Source organism: Eriocheir sinensis, chromosome 61, assembly GCF_024679095.1.
Source record: "Eriocheir sinensis breed Jianghai 21 chromosome 61, ASM2467909v1, whole genome shotgun sequence".
NCBI lineage: Eukaryota > Metazoa > Arthropoda > Malacostraca > Decapoda > Varunidae > Eriocheir > Eriocheir sinensis.
Window position 1 is genome coordinate 7990761 of NC_066569.1, and position 24577 is coordinate 8015337.

General features: G+C 44.8%; 1 protein-coding gene across 4 annotated transcripts in view; it reads right to left on the reverse strand.

Annotated features, from left to right (window-relative positions):
• The window catches only part of LOC126986326 (sodium/hydrogen exchanger 2-like), a 70917-nt gene that overhangs the window by 6707 nt on the left and 39633 nt on the right, over positions 1 to 24577 (reverse strand). The window contains exons 3-21 of one of the 4 annotated variants that reach the window (XM_050842381.1): positions 23556 to 23661; positions 21700 to 21876; positions 20808 to 20907; positions 20168 to 20254; positions 18844 to 18925; positions 16011 to 16038; positions 14957 to 15011; positions 13700 to 13830; positions 13145 to 13327; positions 12665 to 12746; positions 12309 to 12404; positions 11590 to 11711; positions 10320 to 10519; positions 8790 to 8945; positions 7765 to 7865; positions 6321 to 6476; positions 5536 to 5598; positions 4884 to 5034; positions 1965 to 2312 (exon numbers count right to left, since the gene is read on the reverse strand). In XM_050842381.1, coding sequence (XP_050698338.1) covers positions 2190 to 2312; positions 4884 to 5034; positions 5536 to 5598; positions 6321 to 6476; positions 7765 to 7865; positions 8790 to 8945; positions 10320 to 10519; positions 11590 to 11711; positions 12309 to 12404; positions 12665 to 12746; positions 13145 to 13327; positions 13700 to 13830; positions 14957 to 15011; positions 16011 to 16038; positions 18844 to 18925; positions 20168 to 20254; positions 20808 to 20907; positions 21700 to 21876; positions 23556 to 23661 — 2199 coding nt within the window. In that variant the 3' untranslated portion in view covers positions 1965 to 2189. Of the gene's footprint in view, positions 1 to 1964; positions 2313 to 4883; positions 5035 to 5535; positions 5599 to 6320; positions 6477 to 7764; positions 7866 to 8789; positions 8946 to 10319; positions 10520 to 11589; positions 11712 to 12308; positions 12405 to 12664; positions 12747 to 13144; positions 13328 to 13699; positions 13831 to 14956; positions 15012 to 16010; positions 16039 to 18843; positions 18926 to 20167; positions 20255 to 20740; positions 20754 to 20807; positions 20908 to 21699; positions 21877 to 23555; positions 23662 to 24577 lie in introns of those variants that run through there. The other 3 variants (XM_050842379.1, XM_050842378.1, XM_050842380.1) reach the window with 3 other exon arrangements.

The window sequence follows — 24577 nt, forward strand, 5'->3', positions numbered from 1 at the left end:
CTCTGGTCCTCCTTCCTGTCATCCCTGCAGAGTCAGGAGAAGAGTGAGGGTCCTGTCCTAACGCTGATGCAGAGGCGAGGTGCAAGCAAGTTACCATATGCCGAGACAACAGCTTCTAGGGTCTTAATGTTTGCTTATTAAACGATACAGGAACGAGTTATGGGATTATGAGTAAAAGTGGAATGGTGGAGGGGCTATTACACTGGGCATATTTTTCGTGGATCTTCAGTTGAGCCACGATTTCCGCTAGCGAGGTTCTCATTTGTTTCTTCTCATTGCTGCTGATGATGATGGTGAGTAATACCGTCGTCCTTTGGTGAAATCTATCGTAGCTTTGGAAGATCGTGGACATGTCAGAAAACCACAGAAACATGAGAGCCACGTCAGCGGAAATCGTGGTTTGACTGAAGATCCACGGAAAATTTGCCCAGTGTGATAGCCCCTTTAGCTTGAGGGGATTATGATATACGAATAAAACTAAGAGGGAAATGGTGTGTCTCTAGAGGTTATGAGCATTAGTTACTCCAAAACTTAAACTGGGTGGAAGGGGCTAAATATGACAGGAAACGGATATTATTACATGATAGCAAAAATAATAAATATCCAATACTTATAAACTGGTGCACCTGAACAGCTTTTGCTCCTACCCCTAAATATGATCTTTTACATGTTCCTTATCCTTCCCTTATTTCCACTCCTCTTGGGTTCACTTCTATAAATACCAAACCATTTTTCTCAGAACTTGCCTTCATTCCCTCATCCTTCTAATAACTTCACTCCTCTTTGCTCTGCTTATATGAATACTTAATCTTCTTGTACCTTCTAATATTTCCCCTTATCTGATGCTCTATGTACTTATCCTTCCTGCACCTTTCTTTCTGCATTTGCCTTTTTCGCTCCTCCTAACCTTTCCATGCTCTACTTCTGTACATATATAACTATATCGCCCCTTTTTTTGTACCTTCTAATATTTCCCCTTATCTGCTTCAGTAAATACCTATCCTTGCACCTTTTCTTTCCGCATTTGCCTGTTTCGCTCCTCCTAACCTTTCCATGCTTTACTTCTGTACATATATAACTTTACGCACCTTTTTTTGTACCTTCTAATATTTTCCCTTATCTGCTTCTGTAAATACCTATCCTTGCACCTTTTCTTTCCGCATTTGCCTTTTTCGCTCCTCCTAACCTTTCCATGCTCTACTTCTGTACATATATAACTATAACACCCCTTTTTTTGTACCTTCTAATATTTCCCCTTATCTGCTTCTGTAAATACCTATCCTTGCACTTTTTCTTTCAACATTTGCCCTTTTCCATCCTTCTAAGCTTTCCATGCTATATTTCTGTACATATATAACTTTAATGTTCCTTTTCTTTCAGTATTTGCCTTTTCCCTCATTTCTTTTAACATTTCCACCGCCTGACTTTGCTTCTTCAATACCTAACTGTCCCGTTCCTTTCAGCATTTGCTTATTTTCTCTCATTCTTGTAAAATTTCCACTCTCTTTGGCCTCTATAGTTTTTTTGCTTCACTTCTTCTAACCTTTTCATTCCTCTCTGGGTCTGGTTCTATAAATTCCTAACCTTCCCACACTTTCTTTCAGCCTTTGCCTCTCTCCCTCATTCTTCTAATCATTCCTATCCCTTCAGTCTTTTTTTTCCCCCTCATTTCTTCTACTTTTTCTCTCCAACCTTTCCTCTTCTCTTTGGGTCAACTTCTAAAGATATCTATCCTTATTGCATCTCCATCCCTCCCTTGCCTGAACAGCTCTTCCTCCTCCTCCCTAACCCTTCCCTAACCACCTCACCCAGTACCTGTGCACCTCACCCACTACCTGTGCTCTACCTTTTCATACGGGCACTGGCGGTGGAGCGCTTGAGGGCCGCACGGAAGGCTTGTCTGTCCTTCGTTTCCTGGTCCACCTTCTTGCTCCACTGTGGCGCAAGTTTGGGTAGTGAGAAGAGTGATTGTGGTGGTGGTGGTGGTGGTGGAGGTGGAGGTGGTGGTGGTGGTCGTGATTGTAGCCCAGTCTGTTTGGGCTGGTCGGTTGGGGTGGAGAGTGAGGTTGTTTTTTTTACTCTTTAGGGTGAGGATGGACAGTTGAGTTGTGATTGTGGCGGGAGATGTAATGACGTGGGTGATGTTGATCGCCGGCGGAGGAGTGATTGTAGTGGGCATGGCGGTGATGTCAAGGGTCGGGCCATGATCGTCGGCAGTGGTGACGATGACGGGTGGAGTGATTCTGGAGATGATGTTTCGGAGCGCATGGAGAGTACTGACTGCGATTGTAATGATGGTGATGGTGATGACGCTGTGGGTAAGGGTAAATTGAACAGTAACAGTGAGCGTGGTGTTGGTGGTGGTGTGGGTAATGGTCTACTGTATGGTACCACAACACCCTTTAGAGAGAAGGGGAAGAACGAATTAGTAAGGGGGGACTGTAGAAGGCTGCAAGAGAAGAACAGATAGGGAGGGAGAATGTTCGTCTTGTCTGAAATGGGAAAAGAAGTGGGGAATGAAGGGACTGGAATGCAAAAGAACGTGTGTGTTTCAGTATAAGAAGATAAACAGGGAATGAAGGTTAGGTATTTCCAGAAGCAGAGCCAAAAGAAGTGGGTGGATATGCTAAAAGAAATAAAGGAAAGAAGAAAACTAACAGGAAATGAAGTTTAGGTATTTACAGAACCAGAGCCAAGAGAGATATGTTGAAATAAATAAAGGAAAATAGAAAATAACAGGAAATGAAGGTTAGGTATTTACAGAACCAGAGCCGAGAGAGGTGGGTGAATACGCTGAAATAAATAAAGGAAAAAAAGGGAAACGTTGAAAGAAAAGGTGTGGGAGTTAGGCATTGACGGAAGCTGAGCGTAAAAAAAAAAAAATATAGGTGAATGTGTTTGTGTGAGGCAGGGAATAAGAAAATAATTGGAGGATGCATTGACTATGGGATGCAAAAAAAAAAGCTGACTGCCTGTGTTTGTGTGAGATGCGAAATGAAAAAGCAGCAGGGAATGAACTGACTCTAGAATGAGAAAACAAAAACAACAACAAAAACACTGCATTTGTAAGTATGAAATCAGAAAAGCAGCAGGAATGAATTGACTGGAATGCAAAAATAAACTGTGACTGGATTTGTAAGTATGAAATAAGAAGAGAAACAAGAATGAACTGACTCTAGAATGCAAAAATATAAACTGTGACTGCATTTGTAAGTATGAAATAAGAAGAGAAGCAAGAATGAACTGACTCTAGAATGCAAAAATATAAACTGACTGCATTTGTAAGTATGAAATAAGAAAAACAACAGGGAATGAAGTGACCGACATGCAAAAAAACAACTGTGACAGAAGTTAAATGAAAAAAGAAGTGAGGGACAAAGTGACTGAAATGCAAAAAAATCTGACATGTGAATTAAGAAACAAGAAGTAGGGAATAAAGTGAGATGCAAAAAAACTGAGTGTGTGTGTGTTTTAGTATGAGGTGAAAAATAGGAAAATAAGTGAGGAAAAAGGGGACTCGAAGGTGCAGAAAACGGTATCACTCTGTCTGTGTGTGCCGGGAAAGTAAGGTGGCATCTTCTGCAGTGTTTGTGTCCTAGGTGTTGCCGCTGTGCCCTGCCCTTAGTGTCCAGGAGCCTCAAGTACAGACCAGACAGTGAATGACCTCTGCAAAACCTATCGTGTACTTGAGGCCGCCGAGCAGGAGGGTTTGGGCGACGGGGCAACACGCAGAGACACACACCTCACAGAAATAGATCTGATGGTTACCACCTGTGTGTGTGCATGCCTGAGTGAGGGGAGGGAGTGGTGCAGGAAGTGTGGTGCCTGGAGAGGGTGGAGGGAAAGGTTTCTGTTGTAGTTGCCTGTTTCAGGAGGATCTTAACTGAGAGAAAACACCATCATCAGAAATAATGAAATGCACACGCACACACAGAAAAAAGAAAGAAAAGAATATTAAGTTTTTTTCAGGATTCTGACACGCAAGTGGTGATATATTGAAGTTCACCAAACCATATCAATCCTGTATTTTTTTTATTTTTATTTTATTTTTTTTTTTTGTCTGGGAGATATTAATAAGTTAGGCACACTGCTTGAAAACTCACATCAAAAGCTTAAACAATAGGATTCTGACACACAAGTGGTGATATATTGAAGTTCACCAAACCATATCAATCCTGTAGTTTTTTTTTGTCTGGGAGATATTAATAAGTTAGTCACACTGCATGAAAACTCACATCGAAAGCTTCAACAATACCATCCAGTTATCACATTCTTGTAGCAAAATGTCAAACTCTTTGGAATAAAATCACTTGTAGCAAAATGGAGAAGTCTTGGAAAAAACACATTCTTGTAGGAAAATGTTGAAATCTTAAGAACAAATACACAAAAAACATGACTCAAATAATGCAGACAAAAAATAGGAAGCTCTGCCCTGCTCTCCCCTTCTTCCCTCCACTCCTTCCTAATGCCTTCCATACCATCAACCCTTCTCCCTGAACCCAACTCTCACCCTTTCTTCCTTCCTCACCCTTTCTCTAGCCCTCCATACCTTCAACCCTATTCCTTGAACCCAACTTTCACCCTTCCTTCCCTTCACTCTTAGCCCATCCCACCCCTTTCCTCCCTCCCTTATACCCTCCCCACACCCACACCTTCCTCCCTTTTCTCTTTCCTTATTCTCCTATCTTTCCCATCCCTTCCTTCCCTTCACTCTTAACCCTCTCCACCCTTATACCTCCCAATACCCACACCTTCCTCCCTTTTCTCTTTCCTTACCCCCCTCCTTTCCCATCCCTTCCTTCCCTTCACTCTTATCCCCCCCACACCCTATAGCCACCCTTTCGTCCCTCCTTCCCGTCCCTTACTGTGGGATCAAAACGCACCTTGTTGTATGGGTTGCTGCGGAAGGCTTTGCGTAGGATGTGTGCGTCCTGCGCTGGCGTGTGACCTACGCTGGATGTTCTCGACACCTCCGAGGATACCCTGCCCTGCCTGATGGGGATGATGGAGTACTTCTTGCGCATCTGTACGCTGTTGGGGGCGAGGAAAAGATGGGCGTTAGGGTTCTGTCTCCAACCTTCCTCGTCTCTTACCGCATTGCCACCTTTTCCGCATTGCACCTCACCAGACAGATTGTTGAGAATGGATATTTATTTTCCCATATATCATCTCTTCTCCCTTCTCCCTTTCTCTCCAACTTTCTCTGGCTCTCCCTCTTCCTCTCTCCTCCCTTCTCCCTTTCTCTATCTCTCCCTCTTCCTCTCCAAGTTTCTCTTCCCATATATCCTCTCTTCTCCCTTCTCCCTTTCTCTCCAACTTTCTCTATCTCTCCCTCTTCCTCTCCTCCCTTTCTCTCCAACTTTCTCTTCCCATATATCCTCTCTTCTCCCTTCTCCCTTTCTCTCCCTCTCCCTCCCACTGTCTCTCCCATCCTCCTTCTCCCATCCTCCTTCTCCCAGCAACTTCTATGAGAGCCTTGTCAGCGGGCGTGTCATGAGGTAGTGAAGTGTTTGAGAATAAAGACTCGATACTCACCCTTCAGGAGACTCTGCGATGACGTCCTCCACCTGGTCGTAAGTGTCCTTCTCCATGGTGTACCTGGCGGAAGGAGAGACATAAGGAGTGGCACGGGTTGAGGGGAGAGAGAGAGAGAGAGAGAGAGAGAGGATGGCAGAATTTAAATAAAGGGATTAATAAAGACAAATGGCTTAAAGTATGGAAAAGAATACAGAAGATAAGGATAGAAAGAAGAAATAGATGCAGAAGAAATAGGAGACAAAGAGGGAAAGGAAGAAATAAAAAAGAAGAAACAGAAGATGAAGAAGACATTACGTTGATGAATACAAAAAACAAGAAGGAAAAGAACATGAAATAAAAAAAATAAAAAATTACTAAAAGAAAGAACAGTAAAACAATGACACTAAAATGCAAGAAAAAAATAAAAATAAAATACAAATGGAGGATAAATCATGAACTTTAGGAAATAAAACATGAAACCGAGATGAAAAAACAAAACAAAACTAAGAAACAGAATAAAATGAAACCAAGATAAAGTAAAATAATAGAACATAAAACTTAGATTCACAATAAAAAATGTAAACAGGATGAAATAAAAGACTAAAAATAAAACATGAAACATATGAAAAATGAAACATGAAAAAACTAAAACAGAATAAAATGAAACTAAGATAAAGTAAAATAATTGAACAAAACTAAGATACATAAACAAATGGATAAAAAAAAAACAAAAAAAACAAAAAAAACATGCAGAATAAAACAAAACTCAGAAGCAAAACTCCTCCATCAGCCTCGGAACTCACTCAGGGTGGGAGAGAATTTCTTCCTTATGTGCAGTGCCGAAGGTGGAGTTGGTGCGCGCCCTGTTTTGTGTGGAGACAGTGGAGATGGGCGGACCGAAGGGCTTCACATTGTCCTCGATCATCGCCACGGGGCCGTACAGGTGGGCGTAGTGCTCTCTGGGAAGGCGGAAATGGGTGGAGGTGAGGAAGGGTAGGGACAAACTCTCTCTCTTTGACACATCCACAAACACACAAATAAAGACTAATGGATTTTGTGACGAAGGGACAGGGACAGACTCTGACACATCCACAAACATACAAATAAAGACTAATGGATTTTGTGACGAAGGGGGGGGGGACAGACACATGATCCACAACAAACAAACAAAAAGAGATGACTTTTGTGTTTTGAACGGACAGATGACAACAGACCACACATCCACAACATACAAATAAAAACTAATGGATTTTCGTGAAGGTTTAACCCGGTAGCTGCGTGGATCAGATTTCTTAAAGTGAGAATAATTAGAAAACAACTCCTGACACGCTTTAAAACAACCATTAACACCTTTAAACGCTGACCAACACACTTTAACCCGGTAGCAGCGGGGATCATGTTTCTTAAAGGTCCCTCTAAGCGAGAATAATGAGAAAAAATCATCACTCACGCAAACCATTTCATAATATATATCAAAGCATTTGTGATCAGTTTATGTATCATCTATTTTTTGTGGTTTATATCATGGGAAAAATTTGGCCCGTCGCTGCTACACGGTAAAGCCACAAATTTACCCCGTCACTGCTACAGGGTTAAAACAATACATACAAAAACAAATTGATTTTCATATCTAAATGAAAGAACAAATGAATTTACAGACAAGTTCTCACACTCTCTAACTTCAAAACACATGAAAACAATACAAAAACAAACATTTTCATGAAGTTTATAAATGAGCACAAATGAAAAGCGCAACGGGCCAAATTTGTGGCTTTACCGTGTAGCAGTGACAGGCCAAATTTGTGGCTTTACCGTGTAGCAATGACAGGCCAAATTTGTGCCATAATATACCCCCCCAAAAAATAGATGATAAATAAACTGATCACAAATGTGTTGATATATATTATGAAATGGTTTGTGTGAGTGATGATTTTTTTCTAATTTTTCTCGCTTAGAGGGACCTTTAAGAAACATGATCCCCGCAGCTACTGGGTTAATCTAAACTCACACACCCTAACTTTAAAACACACACACACACATACATAAGCAATACAAAGACTAACACACTGATTTTCATAATATCTCAACACACACACACACACAAATGATGTTTATAGACAAGCTCTCATCTATTTAGCCTACACCCACACACACACACACACACACACACACACACACACACACACACACACATAAAAGAAAGAATGAAAAGAATAAAGAAATAAATGATACCCTAGGTGCACTCACGAGATGGCGATCTTTTCGAAGAGTCTGGTCAGCTTGGATTCACAGGTGGAGCGCAGGAACCACTTACGAAGATATCGGTCATTGTAGTGGACGATGAGCTCCTGAGGGGGGAAGGGAAGGTAGGAGAGAGAGAAATGAAAGGAGGGTAAGGAAAGGGCGAGGAAAAATAAAGACAGGGAATGGAAGGAGAGGAAAAGGAAGGGAAGGGAAAGAATGGAGAGGAAAAGGAAGGGAAGGGAAAGAATGGAGAGGAAAAGGAAGGGAAGGGAAAGAATGGAGAGGAAAAGGAAGGGAAGGGAAAGAATGGAGAGGAAAGGGAAGTGGAGTAGATAGGATATGAAGTGAAGGGAAAAGGAGAGAGAATATAAAGGGAAGGAAAAATGGAGAGGAGAGGATATGAAAGAATGGGAGGAAAAGGGATATGAAGGGAAGGGAAAGGGAGAAGGGATGGGGATGAGAGGAAAGGAATAGGAAGGGAATGAAATAAATGGGAAGGACAGGGAATGAGAAGGAAAGATAGAGAATGAAAGGAGAGAGGAAAAAGAGGGGAATGGGGAGGAAAAATGAAGACGAGAAGCAAAAAGAAAGATTATATTATTCTTTCATCAAATTTGGCAACATTTATAATAACCAGTCTCTCTCTCCTCTTTTCCTTCCCTTCCACCTCTCCTTTCCCTTTCTTCCTCTATTCCCTGTTTCTTCCCTTCTCTCTCTCTCTCTCTCTCTCTCTCTCTCTCTCTCTCTCTCTCTCTCTCTCTCTCTCTCTCTCTCTCTCTTCCTTCCCTTCCATCTCTCCTTCCCCTTTCTTCCTCTATTCCCTGTTTCTTCCCTTCCCTTCCCCTTATCTCCCTCTCTTCCTCCTCAACCTTTCCTTCCTCCATCTCCCTCTTTTTCCCTTCCAATGCCTCCCCTTCTCCTTCCCTCCCTCCACACACCCTGCACCAGCTACCCATCTCCCTTCCCTGCCTCCGCACCCTCCACCCACCCTTCCACTCCCTCCCTCCCTACCCTCGTCCTCCACGCACCCTGAGGTAGAAGTCTCCGTGCTGGCCCAGGATCTCCTCCACGCCGGCCATTATGTGATCCATGGTGGTGTCGTTAATCTCCTCGCTCAGGTTCTTCTTGCCCTTTCGGTGCTTCTGGATCTGTAGCAGCCCCACCAGCGGCTTGATGGTGGTGCCCTGCGGTGGTGATGGAGAGAGAGCTTGAGAGGGTGTCGGGGGAAGGATTAGGATAGAGAATGTGTTTAGACTGAGGGTGTGTGGAAAACAGTAAAGTGTGTCGAGGGAAAAGGTGTTTGTGTGTGTGTCGAGGGAAGGATAAGAATAGAGAATGTGTTTAGAGTGAGGGTGTGTGGAAAACAGTAAAGTGAGTTGAGGGAAAAGGTGGTTGAGTGTGTGTCGAGGGAAGGATAAGAATAGAGAATGTGTTTAGAGTGAGGGTGTGTGGAAAACAGTAAAGTGTGTTGAGGGAAAAGGTGCTTGAGTGTGTGTCGAGGGAAGAATAAGAATAGAGAATGTGTTTAGACTGAGGGTGTGTGGAAAACAGTAAAGTGTGTTGAGGGAAAAGGTGCTTGAGTGTGTGTCGAGGGAAGAATAAGAATAGAGAATGTGTTTAGAGTGAGGGTGTGTGGAAAACAGTAAAGTGTGTTGAGGGAAAAGGTGTTTGAGTGTGTGTCGAGGGAAGAATAAGAATAGAGAATGTGTTTAGACTGAGGGTGTGTGGAAAACAGTAAAGTGTGTTGAGGGAAAAGGTGGTTGAGTGTGTGTTGAGGGAAGGATATGGAAAGACTAAGGATGTGTTTCGACTGGGTGTGCGTGTGGAGAACAGTAAAGTGTGCTGTGGAAGGGACAAGATTGAAGTGTGTTGAGGGAAAAGGTGGTTGAGTGTGTGTCGAGGGGAGGAAAAGGAAAGACTAAGGATGTGTTTAGACTGAGGGTGTGTGTGGAGAGATCGGTAATGTGTGTTGTGGAAGGGACAAGATGGAAGTGTGTTGAGGGAGAGAGAGCTTGAGTGTGTGTCGAGGGAAGGATATGGAAAGAGGCTGTAGGTGTGTGTAGAAAGAAAAAAGGGCATGGAAAGACTGAGGGTGTGTGTGGAGAGAAGTAGAGAGCTTGTAGGATGGATGACTAAGGAAAGAAGGGATGAAGGGAGTGTGTTAATGTATTGAGGGAAAGGGGGTGAGTTTTGGGGGAGGACAACAGAGGGTGAGAAGGTGGAGGGAGAGGGAGCTAGTGTCGGTGCAGTGTGGATGGCCGAGGAAAGACTGAGAGTGTATATATATAGAAATTTATGCATCTTCACGAAAAACACACACATAAACTATCTCATGACTTCACTAATAGAACTACCACCCCTCCTCTTCCTCACTACTACTACTATTACTACTACTACTACCATTACCATGACCATTACTCTTATCCAATACCATAACCCCACAATCCCAATCTCCAACCATCCACCTACTTCAACTCCATCTACTTCTACTCCTACAACTTTATCCACTACCAATGACTTCACAACACCCCTCTCCACCCGCCCATCCGCCCACCCACCTGTACAAAGATAGTGAAGAGGATGACGACGAGGGTGGCTGTGACAAAGATGCGTCGAGGGGGCAGTGACTCATTCAGCATGTTGACGAGGGAGAAGGCCACGGCGCCACGCAGGCCGCCGTACGCCGCGATGAACTGCTCCTCCAGGCCGACCTTCTTCACCCGGTAGTTGTTCATGATACCCGTCAGCATGAAGACTCCTGGAGGGGATGGGGGAATGGGTGAAGGGGGTGGAGGGGATGGGAGAATGGGTGAAGGGGGTGGGGGGAATGGGGGATGCCTTCTTCTTCTCTGCCTCTCTTCATCATTACCCTCTTCAGTCCCTTCCCTTACCTCCTCCTCCTCCTCCTCTAGGTTAGGTTAGATTAGGTAAGGTAAGGTAAGGTAAGGTAAGGTAAGGTAAGGTAAGGTAAGGTAAGGTAAGGTAAGGTAAGGTAAGGTAAGGTAAGGTAAGGTAAGGTAAGGTTAGGTTAGGTTAGGTAAGGTAAGGTAAGGTAAGGTAAGGTAAGGTAAGGTAAGGTAAGGTAAGGTAAGGTAAGGTAAGGTAAGGTAAGGTAAGGTAAGGTAAGGTAAGGTTAGGTTAGGTTAGGTTAGGTTAGGTTAGGTTAGGTTAGGTTAGGTAAGGTAAGGTAAGGTAAGGTAAGGTAAGGTTAGGTTAGGTTAGGTTAGGTAAGGTAAGGTAAGGTAAGGTAGGGTTAGGTTAGGTTAGGTAAGGTAAGGTAAGGTAAGGTATGGTTAGGTTAGGTTAGGCTAGGTTAGGTTAGGTTAGGTAAGGTAAGGTAAGGTTAGGTTAGGTTAGGTAAGGTTAGGTTAGGTTACCCCTCCACTCTTTCCAATCCCATTACCATCCCTTTCCCTTTCTTCCTTCTTTCCCCTCCTCCTCTTCCTCCACTATCTTCCCTAACCTCTACCCCTCCTCTCCTTCCAATCCCATTACCATCCCTTTCCCTCTCTTCCTTCTCTCCCCTCCTCCTCCTCCTCCCTGACCTCTACCTTTCCTCTCCTTTACTTACTCTTACCATCCCTCCTTCCTTTCTTCCTACAGTTCCTTCCCTCTCTCCCTCCTTCCTTCCTTCCTTCAGCTCCTTTCTTCCCTCTCTCCCTCCTTCCTTTCTTCCTACAGTTCCTTCCCTTTCTCCCTCCTTCCTTCCTTCCTTCCTTTCTTCCTTCAGCTCCTTCCTTCTCTCTCTCCCTCCTTCCTTCCTTCCTTCCTTCCCTCTCTCCCTCCCTCCTTCCTTCCTTCCTCCTCCTCCTCCACTCCAGCACTCACCGATGAACCTGTACACGAAGCATAAGAACACACTCCACAGCACGAAGCCGGTGTGCCAGATGTGTTCGTCGCTCACCAGCACCATGCCCAGGAACATGAAGATGACCGTATCGCTGGTGGCACTGCGGACAGGGTGGGGGGTTAAGGTGGCGGTGGTGGTAGAGGTGGAGGGGGTTTGTAAAGTAAGTAAGGGTATCAGGACACCTCTCCTCCTGAAATTGACCTCTCTTTCGGCCACCTCTTTTGATTCTTTTTGTAGGAGCAGCGAGTAGTGGGCTTTTTTTTATTACTGTTTCCTTTTTTTGTGCCCTTGAGCTGTCTCCTTTGTAAAAAAAAAGTAAGTATCAGAACAGAAAACAAAGACAAGTAACACATAGATAAGATAATATTAAACTACAAAACTGTTTTATATATTACCGAAGCTCAATCTGGCTCCGCTTATGTCCCTATCTTCAGCCTCTACTAATTTCTACCTTTCCTTTACTTGCCTACAATGAATCTCTCTCCCATGTCGACCTCCCTCCCCCACCCATTCACCAGGACAGTAACAGACTTATTTACTGTCCCACCTGTCCTTAACGAGCCTCCCTCTTACCTGGCACCTTTTTTTTCAGCCTCTACTGATTTCTACCTTCCCTTTACTTGCCTACATTGAACCTCTCTCTCCCATGTCGACCTTCCCCACCCACCCACCTGTCCTTAACGAGTCTCCGTCTTACCTGGCCATCTTGGTGAAGTACTTGACGCAGGTGTAGGACTTCTGCGAGATGTTCTGGAAGGCATAGTGAGCCTGGATGAGGCCACACACGATGAGACTGTGAGGGAGAGATAAGTGAAGGAGTGAGAGAGGCAGGAAGGTGCAGTGAGGTAGTGTGTCTGTGTGTGTGTTGATGAGACTGTGAGGTGGAAATGAGGGAGAGAGAGAGACGGGGAGGTGTGGTGAGATAGTGTGTCTGTGTGTGTGTTGATGAGACTGTGAGGTGGAAATGAGTGAGTGAGAGAGAGACGGAGAGGTGCGGAGAGGTAGTGTGTCTATGTAGTGATTTAGTAATAGTTTGCAAGGCTTGAGACTGACCTGATGATGCCTGAGAAGTGGAAGAGTTCAGCCGTCAGGTAGCTCAGGTAGGAGAGGCCGAGGAGGGCGAGGGGCTCCACCACTGAGGGAGGGGAGGTCAAGATTAGGTCACACAAATTATACCTTACCATTTTTTATTACCCACACACACACACACACACACACACACATGCAAGTCTTCTCATTAGTATTTTGTATTAATTTCTTGGGTCATTCATTATCTTTTGTCTTCATCTTGTCATCCTAATCATCTTAATTCATCTCCTTGTACTCATTCCCTCATATCCTCCTTATCCTCACCCTAATCTATCTGCACCTCACACCACCTCCTTTCACCCCTTCTTTCATATCCTCTTTACTCCTCTTTATAATTTACTCTTTTCAATATACTTGTCTTAAACCATTTAGACCTGACCTCTCCTCCTCCTCCTCCTCCTACTACTCTTCCTCCTCCTCCTCCTCCAACACTCCACCACATACCTCGCACATCGGTGGTTGACTTGGTGACGAGCGCCGTGACACAACCGAAGATGACGCCGATGAAGAGTCCGCCGAAGACCACCACCATGAAGGCCACCACCGCCAGCACGTACTGCACGCCCGTCACCTCCTCCATGGACATGAAAGACGTCATCGTGCTGTAGACCACCACCGTCATGCCGTCTGGAAAGGTGGAAAGTTTCGTTTAGTCGGCGCAACATTTATCATGCCGTCTGGAGGTGTGTGTGTAGAGTAGAGTAGGGTAGAGTAGAGTAGAGAAGTAGAGTTACCTGTACCTACTTATATAAGCTTCTGTTTCCTCCTTCACTAACTCCTCTTTCCTTCTTCTATCTCTTCTACCTCTTCCAAAATCTAAGCATCTCCCCATCTGCACCTTTCCCTTCTTCCTCCTCCTCCTCCTGGTCTTCCACTTCTTCCTTCTTCAGCTTCCTCCTCCTCCTCATCCATTCTTAGTTCTCATCCACGAACACCCACACAGCTTCCCTTCCTTGCCGCCACCCCCAATCACCCATCACTCCCTCCCCAGACACCCACCATTCAGCAGCGACTCCCCGAACACAAGGAAGTAGAGGTCCTTGTTGACGCCCAGCTCCTGGAAGATAGCGAGTACAGCGACAGGATCCACTGCGGAGATGAGCGATGAGAAGACCAGACCCTCCATGAATCTGTGTGGGAGGGTGGGAGGGTGTTAGGTGGTGGTGGTGGTGGTGGTGTTGAGAGAGGAGTAATATAGTGAATGGAATGGAAGGAGGAGGTGGTGTTTGTGGTTGTGTGGGGATGAGAACAAAGAAAGGAGAAGGAAAAAGGAAAGGGCGATGAAAAAAAGAACTATAAGTGACTCGTGTGAATAGAAAGTTGCAATTGAGAGAAGAGTAATATAGTGGTTTTGGTTGTGTTGGGAAAGAGGAATACAGTAAAGGTGGTTGTGATGGTGGTGGTGTTGAGAGAGAGAAGGGAAATGCAAAAGAAGGGGAGGAGGTGGTGTTTGTGGTTGTGTGAGGATGAGAACAAAGAAAGAAGAAGAAGGAGAAAGGAAAGGGTGATGGGAGGGGAGAGTGGTGTGTACGGAAGAAGAAAGGAAAAAAGGAGGAATGGGGGGGGAGGAGAAGTGAACGTTTAAAGAAGAGAAGGAGAAGAAAAGGAAAGGAAAAAGGGGACAAAGGTAAACTATTGACTCCTTGAATGAAAAGAAAGATTGTTGTGTTTGGTGGTGTGGTGGTGATTAGAAAGGGAATTTAAATAGATTAGAAGAATATATATATAGACAGCTAGATGGAAGAGAAGCAGGAGACGACGGAGAAGAGGAGGGAAGAGAAGGATCAACAGCAGAGATTGTGGAGGAAAATGAGACCAGTGGAGAATAGGCCTAAACCTCTCTTTTGGCTACTCTTTACATTTGTCTATTATGGGAGCGGTGAGTAGCGGGCTTTTTTTTTTCTGCACTCTTTATTGCCCTTGAGCCATCTCCTTTGTCGTAAAAAAAAGTACTATAGTGGAGTGGAGGAGAAAGAGGGAAACTACAAACAGCTTCATTCGGGCACATGCAAGCAGGTAAGGGTCGTATTTTAAAACATTTCGTCGCCCAAGTTCACACATTTGACATGGCTTTCGTAGGAGCTGTAGGCCTTTCCAGGGGTAGTTTTATGACCCTGGTGTTAGTTTGCCCCTTCCTCTGTAACATGAACCTAAAAAAACACTCATGAAAACCCGGTTGATCCCTTCTTTGACCTTTAGAAATAGTTGATGTGATAAGTGATGGTGTCTTAAAATACAGAACTCTGGGTGACTCACGTGAAGTTGATGTAGCCCATCGCTCCTAGTGCATTGAGGCCGTAGAGTGTTGGGCCTGTGGGGGAGGGTGGAGGGAGGGAGAAGTGTGGTATTAGTGTTAGATGAATAGGTAATATGATGAGGATGTTAGGATTCTCTCTCTCTCTCTCTCTCTCTCTCTCTCTCTCTCTCTCTCTCTCTCTCTCTCTCTCTCTCTCTCTCTGGGACATGATTTTTGATACTTTTTATAATTTTGTGTTTTGTATCTGATGGTGTAACATATTCAGTTATGTCAAACCTCTTTTCTGTCTTAATTTCATCCCTGTCCAATCTCTCTCTCTCTCTCTCTCTCTCTCTCTCTCTCTCTCTCTCTGTTTTTGTTGTTCGTATATATGTTTGTCAAGGCTCTCTTATGTGTTTATCTATTTATTTATCTATCTATTTGTGTCTGTCTGTCTCTCTATCTATTTATCCATGTGTTCTAAGCCTGTCTGTCTGTCTGTTTTATGTCTAGATCTATGTGTGTCTGTTTTAATTTGTATTAGTATGTCTATATCTGTCTGTCTGTACATGTCTGCCTCTTGCTCTCTCAAACACACACACACACACACACACACACACACACACACACACACACACACACACACACACACACACTAGCACAAACTCAAATAAAATCAATATTAATGGTGTACAGAATTTTACCTGTCCAAATAATTACAAACAGGTGAACAGTCGCAGGCACTAAGAAGGAATAAAACCTGATGTAACAATATATATGAAGACCGTCTCTGCACTCTTTCTTATTGATTTCCAGGAGGTTTGAAGGTTAGTAGGGCACAGACGAGACAACAGAAGGGCAGTTAATCCAGCAGTAGACGATTATATCAGCGCGTTAACATTACCTATCTTGACCCAATATATATGCAAATACTAAAAACAATCCCTGGAATCATAACACCACTTCCAAAGGCTTAATATTACAAGGTTAAGTTGAGTCCCATTAAAATGCAATGAGGTAAAGAAATTAGGAGAGCATAGCTATAGAACAGATTGAGTCTAATGCTGTACTCACCAATGGTTGCGATGTTGAAGAGGGTGCCCTGCAAGGAGAAACGGGGAGAAAGCTGTAAGTCTATTTGGTAATGACTCAAGGAAATGGTTGGATGGAGAGGAGGAGGAGGAGGTCGAGGTTGCGGGAGGAATTCGGTAATGGAAAGAGGTGGAGAGAAGGGAGAGGTAAAGACTAAAGAAGGTGGGGGAGGAAAGGAGGTATGGGCGAAAAAGAGAAAGAAGGAACGGAAAGAGGTGAAAAGGAGGGATGGAAGAAGGATACGAAGTAGGAATGGGGAGAGACTGGAGGATGGTATTAGCAGCAGCAGAGAGAGAGAGAGAGAGAGAGAGAAATCAGAGACAAATATAGACACAAGCAAACAACGAAAATAGAAAAATGATAAGAATATACTGAGCAAAGAGCTTTAGATATGAGGGAGGCAATACTTAGAAATGGCAAATTACACACACACACACGCACACACACACAATTATTATCACTGACCCCATCAGATAAATAAATCAACGAAGGTCACAAAAAAAGTTAATTAGGTATATATACTAAAACCAGAGCTAATCAACAGATGGTTAATAAAATCCCATCATATACTTTCTACTTTTACTTCCTTCTATTATTACTACTACTACTACAACTATTTTCACTGCTATTGGTATCCCCAGCGTGGTAACTTATGGTATCTAACATTTATACATTGGTTACGGCATCACAGCCTCTTTCCTATGGAGTTATACCGCCCCTTCCCCTTCCTTACATGATCCCAAGTCAATGTCTTTCGAACTAGTGCTACGTCACGCAAAATTAAGGTTTATCACTGAATGGAACAGTAATAACGAAAAGGGAGTGAAAAACAATTAGGAAACTGAAAATGACGCCTCTATATTGCTTAACCCGGTAGCAGCGACGGGCCAAATTTGTGGCTTTACGTGTACCAGCGATGGGCCAAATTTCTCTTATGATATAAACCTCCCAAAATAGATGATGCATAAACTGATCACACATGCGTTGATATCTATTATGAAATGGTTTGCGTAAGTGATGATTCTTTCTCATCATTTTACTTAGAGGGTCCTTTAACCTATAACCCAACCTAACAACCATGACCATGACCCCCCCCTAAATATGCGCGAGCCAATGCGAGTACCAGCAAGGTAAAGCGTACAGCCCAACCTTTATGCTTACATGTATTTCCACTTAGCTATGGCGTATATGGCCCAAACTTTACCTTCACTGACGTGCATTTATATTCAAGTTTATGTTTACCAAATGTGGGGCCCAACGTTGCAGCCATTTGCTTGCTTTGCCCTGAGACCGTCCCTGATAACCTCTCCACATCCCCGCCACCACTGCCGTCCACCTGCTGTATTCTTACCTGTGCCAAGCTTACAAATCACCCTCTGGCACTTTTCATGTAAATATTCCATGGGGAGCTTCGATCAGGCGAGAAATAACAATAGTGCTTCCCCGCCTCCCTTCCCGGTCCGACGCATCAACGCCCGAGAGTGATCCAAGCAAACAATCCAGTTGGAAAGTTTCGTTTAGTCGGCGCAACATCTGTGGTCATATGCCGGAGAGAGACAAAGGAGAAGGAATTATAGGAGGAGGGAACAGACCCCAGGAGACGGGACACAACCCCCGATTAATACCTGGTACTCATTCACTGCTGGGTGGACAGGGGCGTAGGGTATCGGAAAAGCCGCCCAAACAATCCAGTGTTCGAGGCTCCGAGCTGCTGGTTTGGGTCTTCGAAGTTCATCAAGTTTTCAAGATCCCAGTAACAGCAACGTGTCTTCGTAACCTCAGCACGCAAGGTCTTCAGTATATGTTTAATGCAACTGATGGAACGAAGTATAGCATTTGTAACGGCACTTTCGTCACTGGTCATGTTCACTGTGGGCTAATTCTGCTCCTGTATTTTTTTTTCCAAGATTTTATACAGTTTTTTTCTTTATCTCAATATCAGGCTTCTAGGCATGACAAAACCTTCTCGACTCGATCAAAGTATATTTTATGCATGTCTTTTCGCGCAAACATTCTAGTGTTCGAACAAAGGGTCTGAATCTTTTAAAGGTTTTCACCAAACAAAGAAAAAAAATCACGTTTGAGTTTTTGTGGAGAAAAAAGTTAATTCTGTTGTAATATATTTCCCTGTGTCTTGAATTATGAAGCTGTTTAAGCTCAGTGTACGAAATAAATATTCTCGCTGCAACTACAGATATCTCAAAAAAAAAGTCAGCTAAAACTCTGCAGAAAAATGGTTTTAGACATTCACGTGGTGCCCCCCTTAAAGGCGTTATTCCATCCCCCCCACACACACACACACACATACACACACACACACACTCCTAGTGACGCCGTGAGCTTCCTCGGTGGAATGTTGGTTTATTATTTAAATGAAATATGTCGTGTGGATTATTAACGAGGGGGGAAGGAGGGGAGGCAGGAGGAGGAGGAGGTGGGGGATGACGAGGTGGAGAGAGGAAGAGTAGGAGGAGGGAAGGAGAGGGGAAGGAAGTGTGAGCTAGGTAGGGAAGTGATGGGAAGGATGGGGAAAAAAGACGGAAAAAGAGGCTGGAGGATGAGAGAGAGAGAGAGAGAGAATGACGAGGTTGAGGGAGGAAGAGTAGGAGGAGGCAGGGAAGAGGGAAAGGAAGTGACGGGAAGGATGGGAAAAAAGGCGGAAAAAGAGGCTGGAGGATGATAAGAGAGAGAGAGAGAGAGAGAGAGAGAGAGAGAGAGAGAGAGAGAGAGAGAGAGAGAGAGAGTCACGTACGTCACACTAGAACCAACACCATGGAGAAAGTAAAACAAATACAACAAACGAAGACAAACTCACCACTAGAGCGAAGACCAACACAGTGCCAAGATTGTCGAAGAAGGCTCTGTCGTGGAGGCTGTAGGCGGACTCCAGGACGATGCTGGAAGAAGAGAGAAACGAAACGAACGTGGAATATATGTCATGTGAAGAAGAGGAAGAGAAGATGTGCAAAGCTAGCGTGTTTAAAATGTATTGATGATGATAGTAAAAATAAATATACACACTGACGAGGTGAGTGATGATGGATGTATACTGTAAAGAAGAGATGTGTAAAGCTAGCGTGTTTAAAGTATATTGATGATCGTAAAAATATAAACACTGATGATGGTGAGTGATGATAGGGACAGTGGGGTTGTACAATGATGGTGACGGAGTTGAAAATGGGCATAAAGGTTGATGGTGAAGATGGTGATGGTGATAGTAGCGACGTGATGTGATGATGGACAAACGGAAGCAGTGATGATAGTGATGGTAATAGTAGAAGATGAATATGATTGTGAAGATGGTGATGATAGTGAAGGTAATAGTGGTGATAGTGAAAATGGGGATGATAGTTATGATAGTGATGGTAATAGTAGAAGATGAGGATGATAGTGAAAATGGTGATGATAGTGAAGGTAATGATGGTGATAGTGAAAATGGGGATGATAGTTATGATAGTGATAGTAATAGTGAATATAGTGAAGACAGTGATAATGGTAATGAAGATGATGATGATAGTGAGGGTGATGGTGAAAATGGTGATGATAGTGAGGGTGAGGGTGAAAATGGTGATGATAGTGAGGGTGATAGTGAAAGTGGTGATAATGAAAGTGAAGATAGTGATAGTGATGATGATAGTGAAGATAGTGATGGTGATGATGATAGTGATGGTGATGATGACAGTAAAGATAGTGATGGTGATGATGACAGTGAAGATAGTGATGGTGATAATGATAGTGAAGATAGTGATGGTGATAATAATAGTGATGGTGATGATAGTGAAGACAGTGATGGTGATGATGATAGTGATGGTGATAATGATAGTGAAGATAGTGATGGTGATAATGATAGTGAAGATAGTGATAATGATAGTGAAGATAGTGATGGTGATGATGATAGTGAAGATAGTGATGATAATGATAGTGAAGATAGTGATGGTGACAATGATAGTGAAGATAGTGATGGTGATGATAATGATAGTGAAGATAGTGATGGTGATGATAATGAAGATAGTGATGGTGATAATGATAGTGAAAATAGTGATAATGATAGTGAAAATAGTGATAATGACAGTGAAGATAGTGATGGTGATAGTGAAGATAGTGAGGATGATAGTGAAGATGGGCAGCAGCATACTCACGGGGGCAGGAGGATGAAGAAGAACATGTCGGAGGTGAAGTGAGGTAAAGGAACATCGTGGTCACACACCTGCGTTGTATCTTTGTTCCTGGGCACACACACACACACACACACACACACACACACACACACACACACACACACACGGGGGATAAAAATAGACGGATTAGTGGAGCATAAGGTCATGGTTTTCACACACACACACACACACACACACACTCCTTTCTTTTCCTTCCCCTCCCCCCCTCTCTCTCTCTCTCTCGATCTCTCTCCCCTTTCATTATCCCAATCTTCTATCTTGTTCTTTCCCTTTCTTTTATTCTACCTTCGCTCTTTCCTCTTTTTCTTCTCTTCCCCATCTACACGTTCTTCCTCTTCTACTCGTTCATCTTTTCTCCCTTCTCTATCCTGTTTCTTGCTGTCTCTATCCCATCCTTCCTCTCTCCTCTACTTTTCGTCCTCCTTTACACTTACTTGGTGGCAAATATAAACACCCTATCCTTCCTCCCTCCTCCACTTTTCGTCCTCCTTTACACTTCTCTCTCCTCCACTTTTTGTCCTCCTTTACACTTACTTGGTGGCAAAATAAACACCCCATATCCTTCCTCTCTCCTCCACTTTTAGTCCTCCTTCACACTTACTTGGTGGCAAAATAAACAATGAGTCCAAGAGCCATTCCCAGGACGACCAACACGCAGGATTCTGGCACCTTGCTGGATAGCCAATGCAGATGGTGGAAGACTGCGGGGAAGAAGGGGGGGGTGGGGGTCATCGTCATCACTATCATGTTATCATCATCATATCACTGCTTTGTCACCATCACCACATCATCATTATCATATCTTAACCACCACCATCACATCATTGTCATAATCATCATCATATCACTACCATTACCGCCACATATCATGACAATCTCCAACCATTATCATCACCATTATTAAAATTTGCGACCACTACTATCACCATTATTAAAATTTGCTACCACTACTATCACCATTATTAAAATTTGCTACCACTACTATCACCATTATTAAAATTTGCTACCATTATCATTCCCATAATCAAAATTTGCTATCACTACCATCATCACTGAAATTCCTAATACCAGGCAGGAGGCGGTGGCTGAGTGGTTAGCGTGCGGGCGTGGCGTCCAGCAGGACCCGGGTTCGCATCTCGCTACAAGATGACAATTTTCAGTCATCGCCGAGTGGGTTTAAGCTACCTATACGCTGTCTGACAACCACCTGTCAACCCGGACTCTGAGGAAACACTACAGTGGAGCAGAGTTCCGGGGCAGCGTGAGCCAAGCAGAATGGCGTCACTATAAACTTTTTCCTATGTCACTAACGGACTGAGGTCGACCTTCAGGCCCTACCTAAAAAGCCTACCGGTGCTACAGGCTGATCGTAAAATAAATAAATGAAATAAATGAATAGATAAATAAATAAATAAACATTAAAATCTGGTACTTTCCTCACCGCCACCACCAAAACAGACCCAATCACTGTCACAACCGTACACAACACCTACCCAGCTTGGCGAGGCCTGCAATGATGACGAAGGAGGTGATGGTGAAGTAGACGCCCACCTCCTTCCATCGCACCGACACCACCTTGATGCCCGTGGACCCGTGGCCCGTGTCCGTGGGACAGGTCGCGTTGGTGGCGTTGTCCGCGGCCTCCGACCCTGCCGCTGCTGCCCCGTGGCCTGATGGAGGGAGAGGCTGGTTAGGACAAAGGGGAAGAAGGGTTAAGCCCCGTTCACACTGTGCCGACTGTGGGCCAAGACAACCCACGACTCTAGGGTACACGAGGTCTTGGGTGTTGATGTGAAAGGGTCGGGCATGTCTTGAAAGAGGTCTTGAGACTGGATGCTGTGCCGACGTCGTGACGGGAGTCTGGAGTCGTGAGGGGTAGCGCATAAAAGTATTCCATGCTAAACTTTCACGACAAGAGTCGGCAAGAGTCTGGACAAACCGTCACTTCCGGTTGAGGTCTGAGGAGGTCTGGGGCAGTCGTGTCGACTGTCGTCAACAGTCTTGGCTTGTCTTGAGACAGTCGTGACGACTGTCGGGACCATTTTTCAATTTTTTACCGTTTCCTGTCGTCACAGTCGTCTGTGCCGACTACCCATCAACCAGTCCCATCACCACCCCTCCCCCTATCGACCAGTCCCATTACCACCCTTTCCACTATCCACCAGTCCCATCACCACCCCTTCCCCTATCCACCACTCCCATTACCAACCCTTCCACTATCCACCAGTCCCATCACCACCCCTTCCCCTATCCACCAGTCCCATCACCACCCCTCCCCCTATCGACCAGTCCCATTACCACCCTTCCCCTATCCACCAGTCCCATCACCACCCCTCCCCCTATCCACCAGTCCCATTACCACCCTTTCCACTATCCACCAGTCCCATCACCACCCCTTCCCCTATCCACCACTCCCATTACCAACCCTTCCACTATCCACCAGTCCCATCACCACCCCATCCCCGATCCACCAGTCCCATTACCACCCCTTCCACTATCCACCAGTCCCATCACCACCCCTTCCCCTATCCACCAGTCCCATTACCACCCCTTCCACTATCCACCAGTCCCATCACCACCCCTTCCCCTATCCACCAGTCCCATTACCACCCCTTCCACTATCCACCAGTCCCATCACCACCCCTTCCCCTATCCACCAGTCCCATTACCAGCCCTTCCCCTATCCACCAGTCCCATTACCAATCCTTCCCCTATCCACCAGTCCCATTACCAACCCTTCCCCTATCCACCAGTCCCATTACCACCCCTTCCCCTATCCACCAGTCCCATTACCACCCCTTCCCCTATCCACCAGTCCCATTACCACCCCTTCCCCGATCCACCAGTCCCATTACCAGCCCTTCCCCTATCCACCAGTCCCATTACCACCCCTTCCCCTATCCAACAGTCCCATTACCACCCCTTCCACTATCCACCAGTCCCATTACCAATCCTTCCCCTATCCACCAGTCCCATTACCAACCCTTCCCCTATCCACCAGTCCCATTACCACCCCTTCCCCTATCCACCAGTCCCATTACCAGCCCTTCCCCGATCCACCAGTCCCATCACCACCCCTTCCCCGATCCACCAGTCCCATTACCAGCCCTTCCCCTATCCACCAGTCCCATTACCAATCCTTCCCCTATCCACCAGTCCCATTACCAACCCTTCCCCTATCCACCAGTCCCATTACCAATCCTTCCCCTCTCCACCAGTCCCATTATCAGCCCTTCCCCTATCCACCAGTCCCATTACCAACCATTCCCCTATCCACCAGTCCCATCAGCAACCCTTCCCCTATCCACCAGTCCCATCACCACCCCTTCCCCTATCCACCAGTCCTTACCTCCACTGCCGCCCCCCGAGGCCAGCGCCACCCCCACGGACACCGTCAGGAGGAACAGCGCCGCCGCCACCCGCGACGCCACCCTCATTCCACCGCCGTCACTCATCTGGGGACACAAGGGAACAGGTGTGAGGGGAAGAGGATAGGAAGAAGACGTATGGTGGTGGTAATAACAGTAGTAGTAGTAGTAGTAGTAGTAGAGGTAGTAGTAGTAGTTAGTGGTGGTATAGTAGTAGTAGCAGTAGTAGACCTAGTAGTAGTAATAGTTGCAGTAGTAGTAACGATGGTGGTGGTAGAAGAAAAAGTAGTAATAAAAGAAGAAAAAAAAGATGGAGAAGAAAAAGAAGCAATAGAAGAAAAGACGTTGTAGTTATAAAAGCTGAAAAGAAGAAGAAAAAGATGATAGTAAGATAAAAAAAAATACAAGAAAAAAAGAAGTGAGGAGGAGGGAAGATATCTGAACACCCTCACCTCTAACGTTATACTGAAGACGAATTTAGGAGGGAGAGGAAAGGAGTGTATTAGAAAGAGGCAGACAGACACATTCTCTCTCTCTCTCTCTCTCTCTCTCTCTCTCTCCGCTTCCGTTATTCAATCAAGGTCACCCCTCAACGGCTTCTCGGTTTTGATGAAGTCCAGCGACCTTTCCCTTCTGCCTAAAGTGTTTTATGGATGGACTCAAGGCTTTTCATCTTTGTATCTGTCTCTTTGTCTGTCATCTCTTTTACTGTCATTTTCTGTTTGTTTTAATGTCTGCCTCTCTTGTTTTTCACCGTCTGTCTTTCTTGTCTGTTTCATCGTCCGTTTCTCTGTCTGTTTTTCCGTCCGTCCGTCTGTTTCATCGTCTGTCTCGATCTTGTTTCTCCGTCTGTTTCTGTTTCACCGTCCGTCTCTGTCTGTTTCATTTCCCGTTTCTCTTCTTTGTTTCACCGTCCATCTTTCTGTCTGTTTCACTTCCCGTTTCTCTTCTTTGTTTCACCGTCCATCTTTCTGTCTGTTTCACTTCCAGTTTCTCTTCTTTG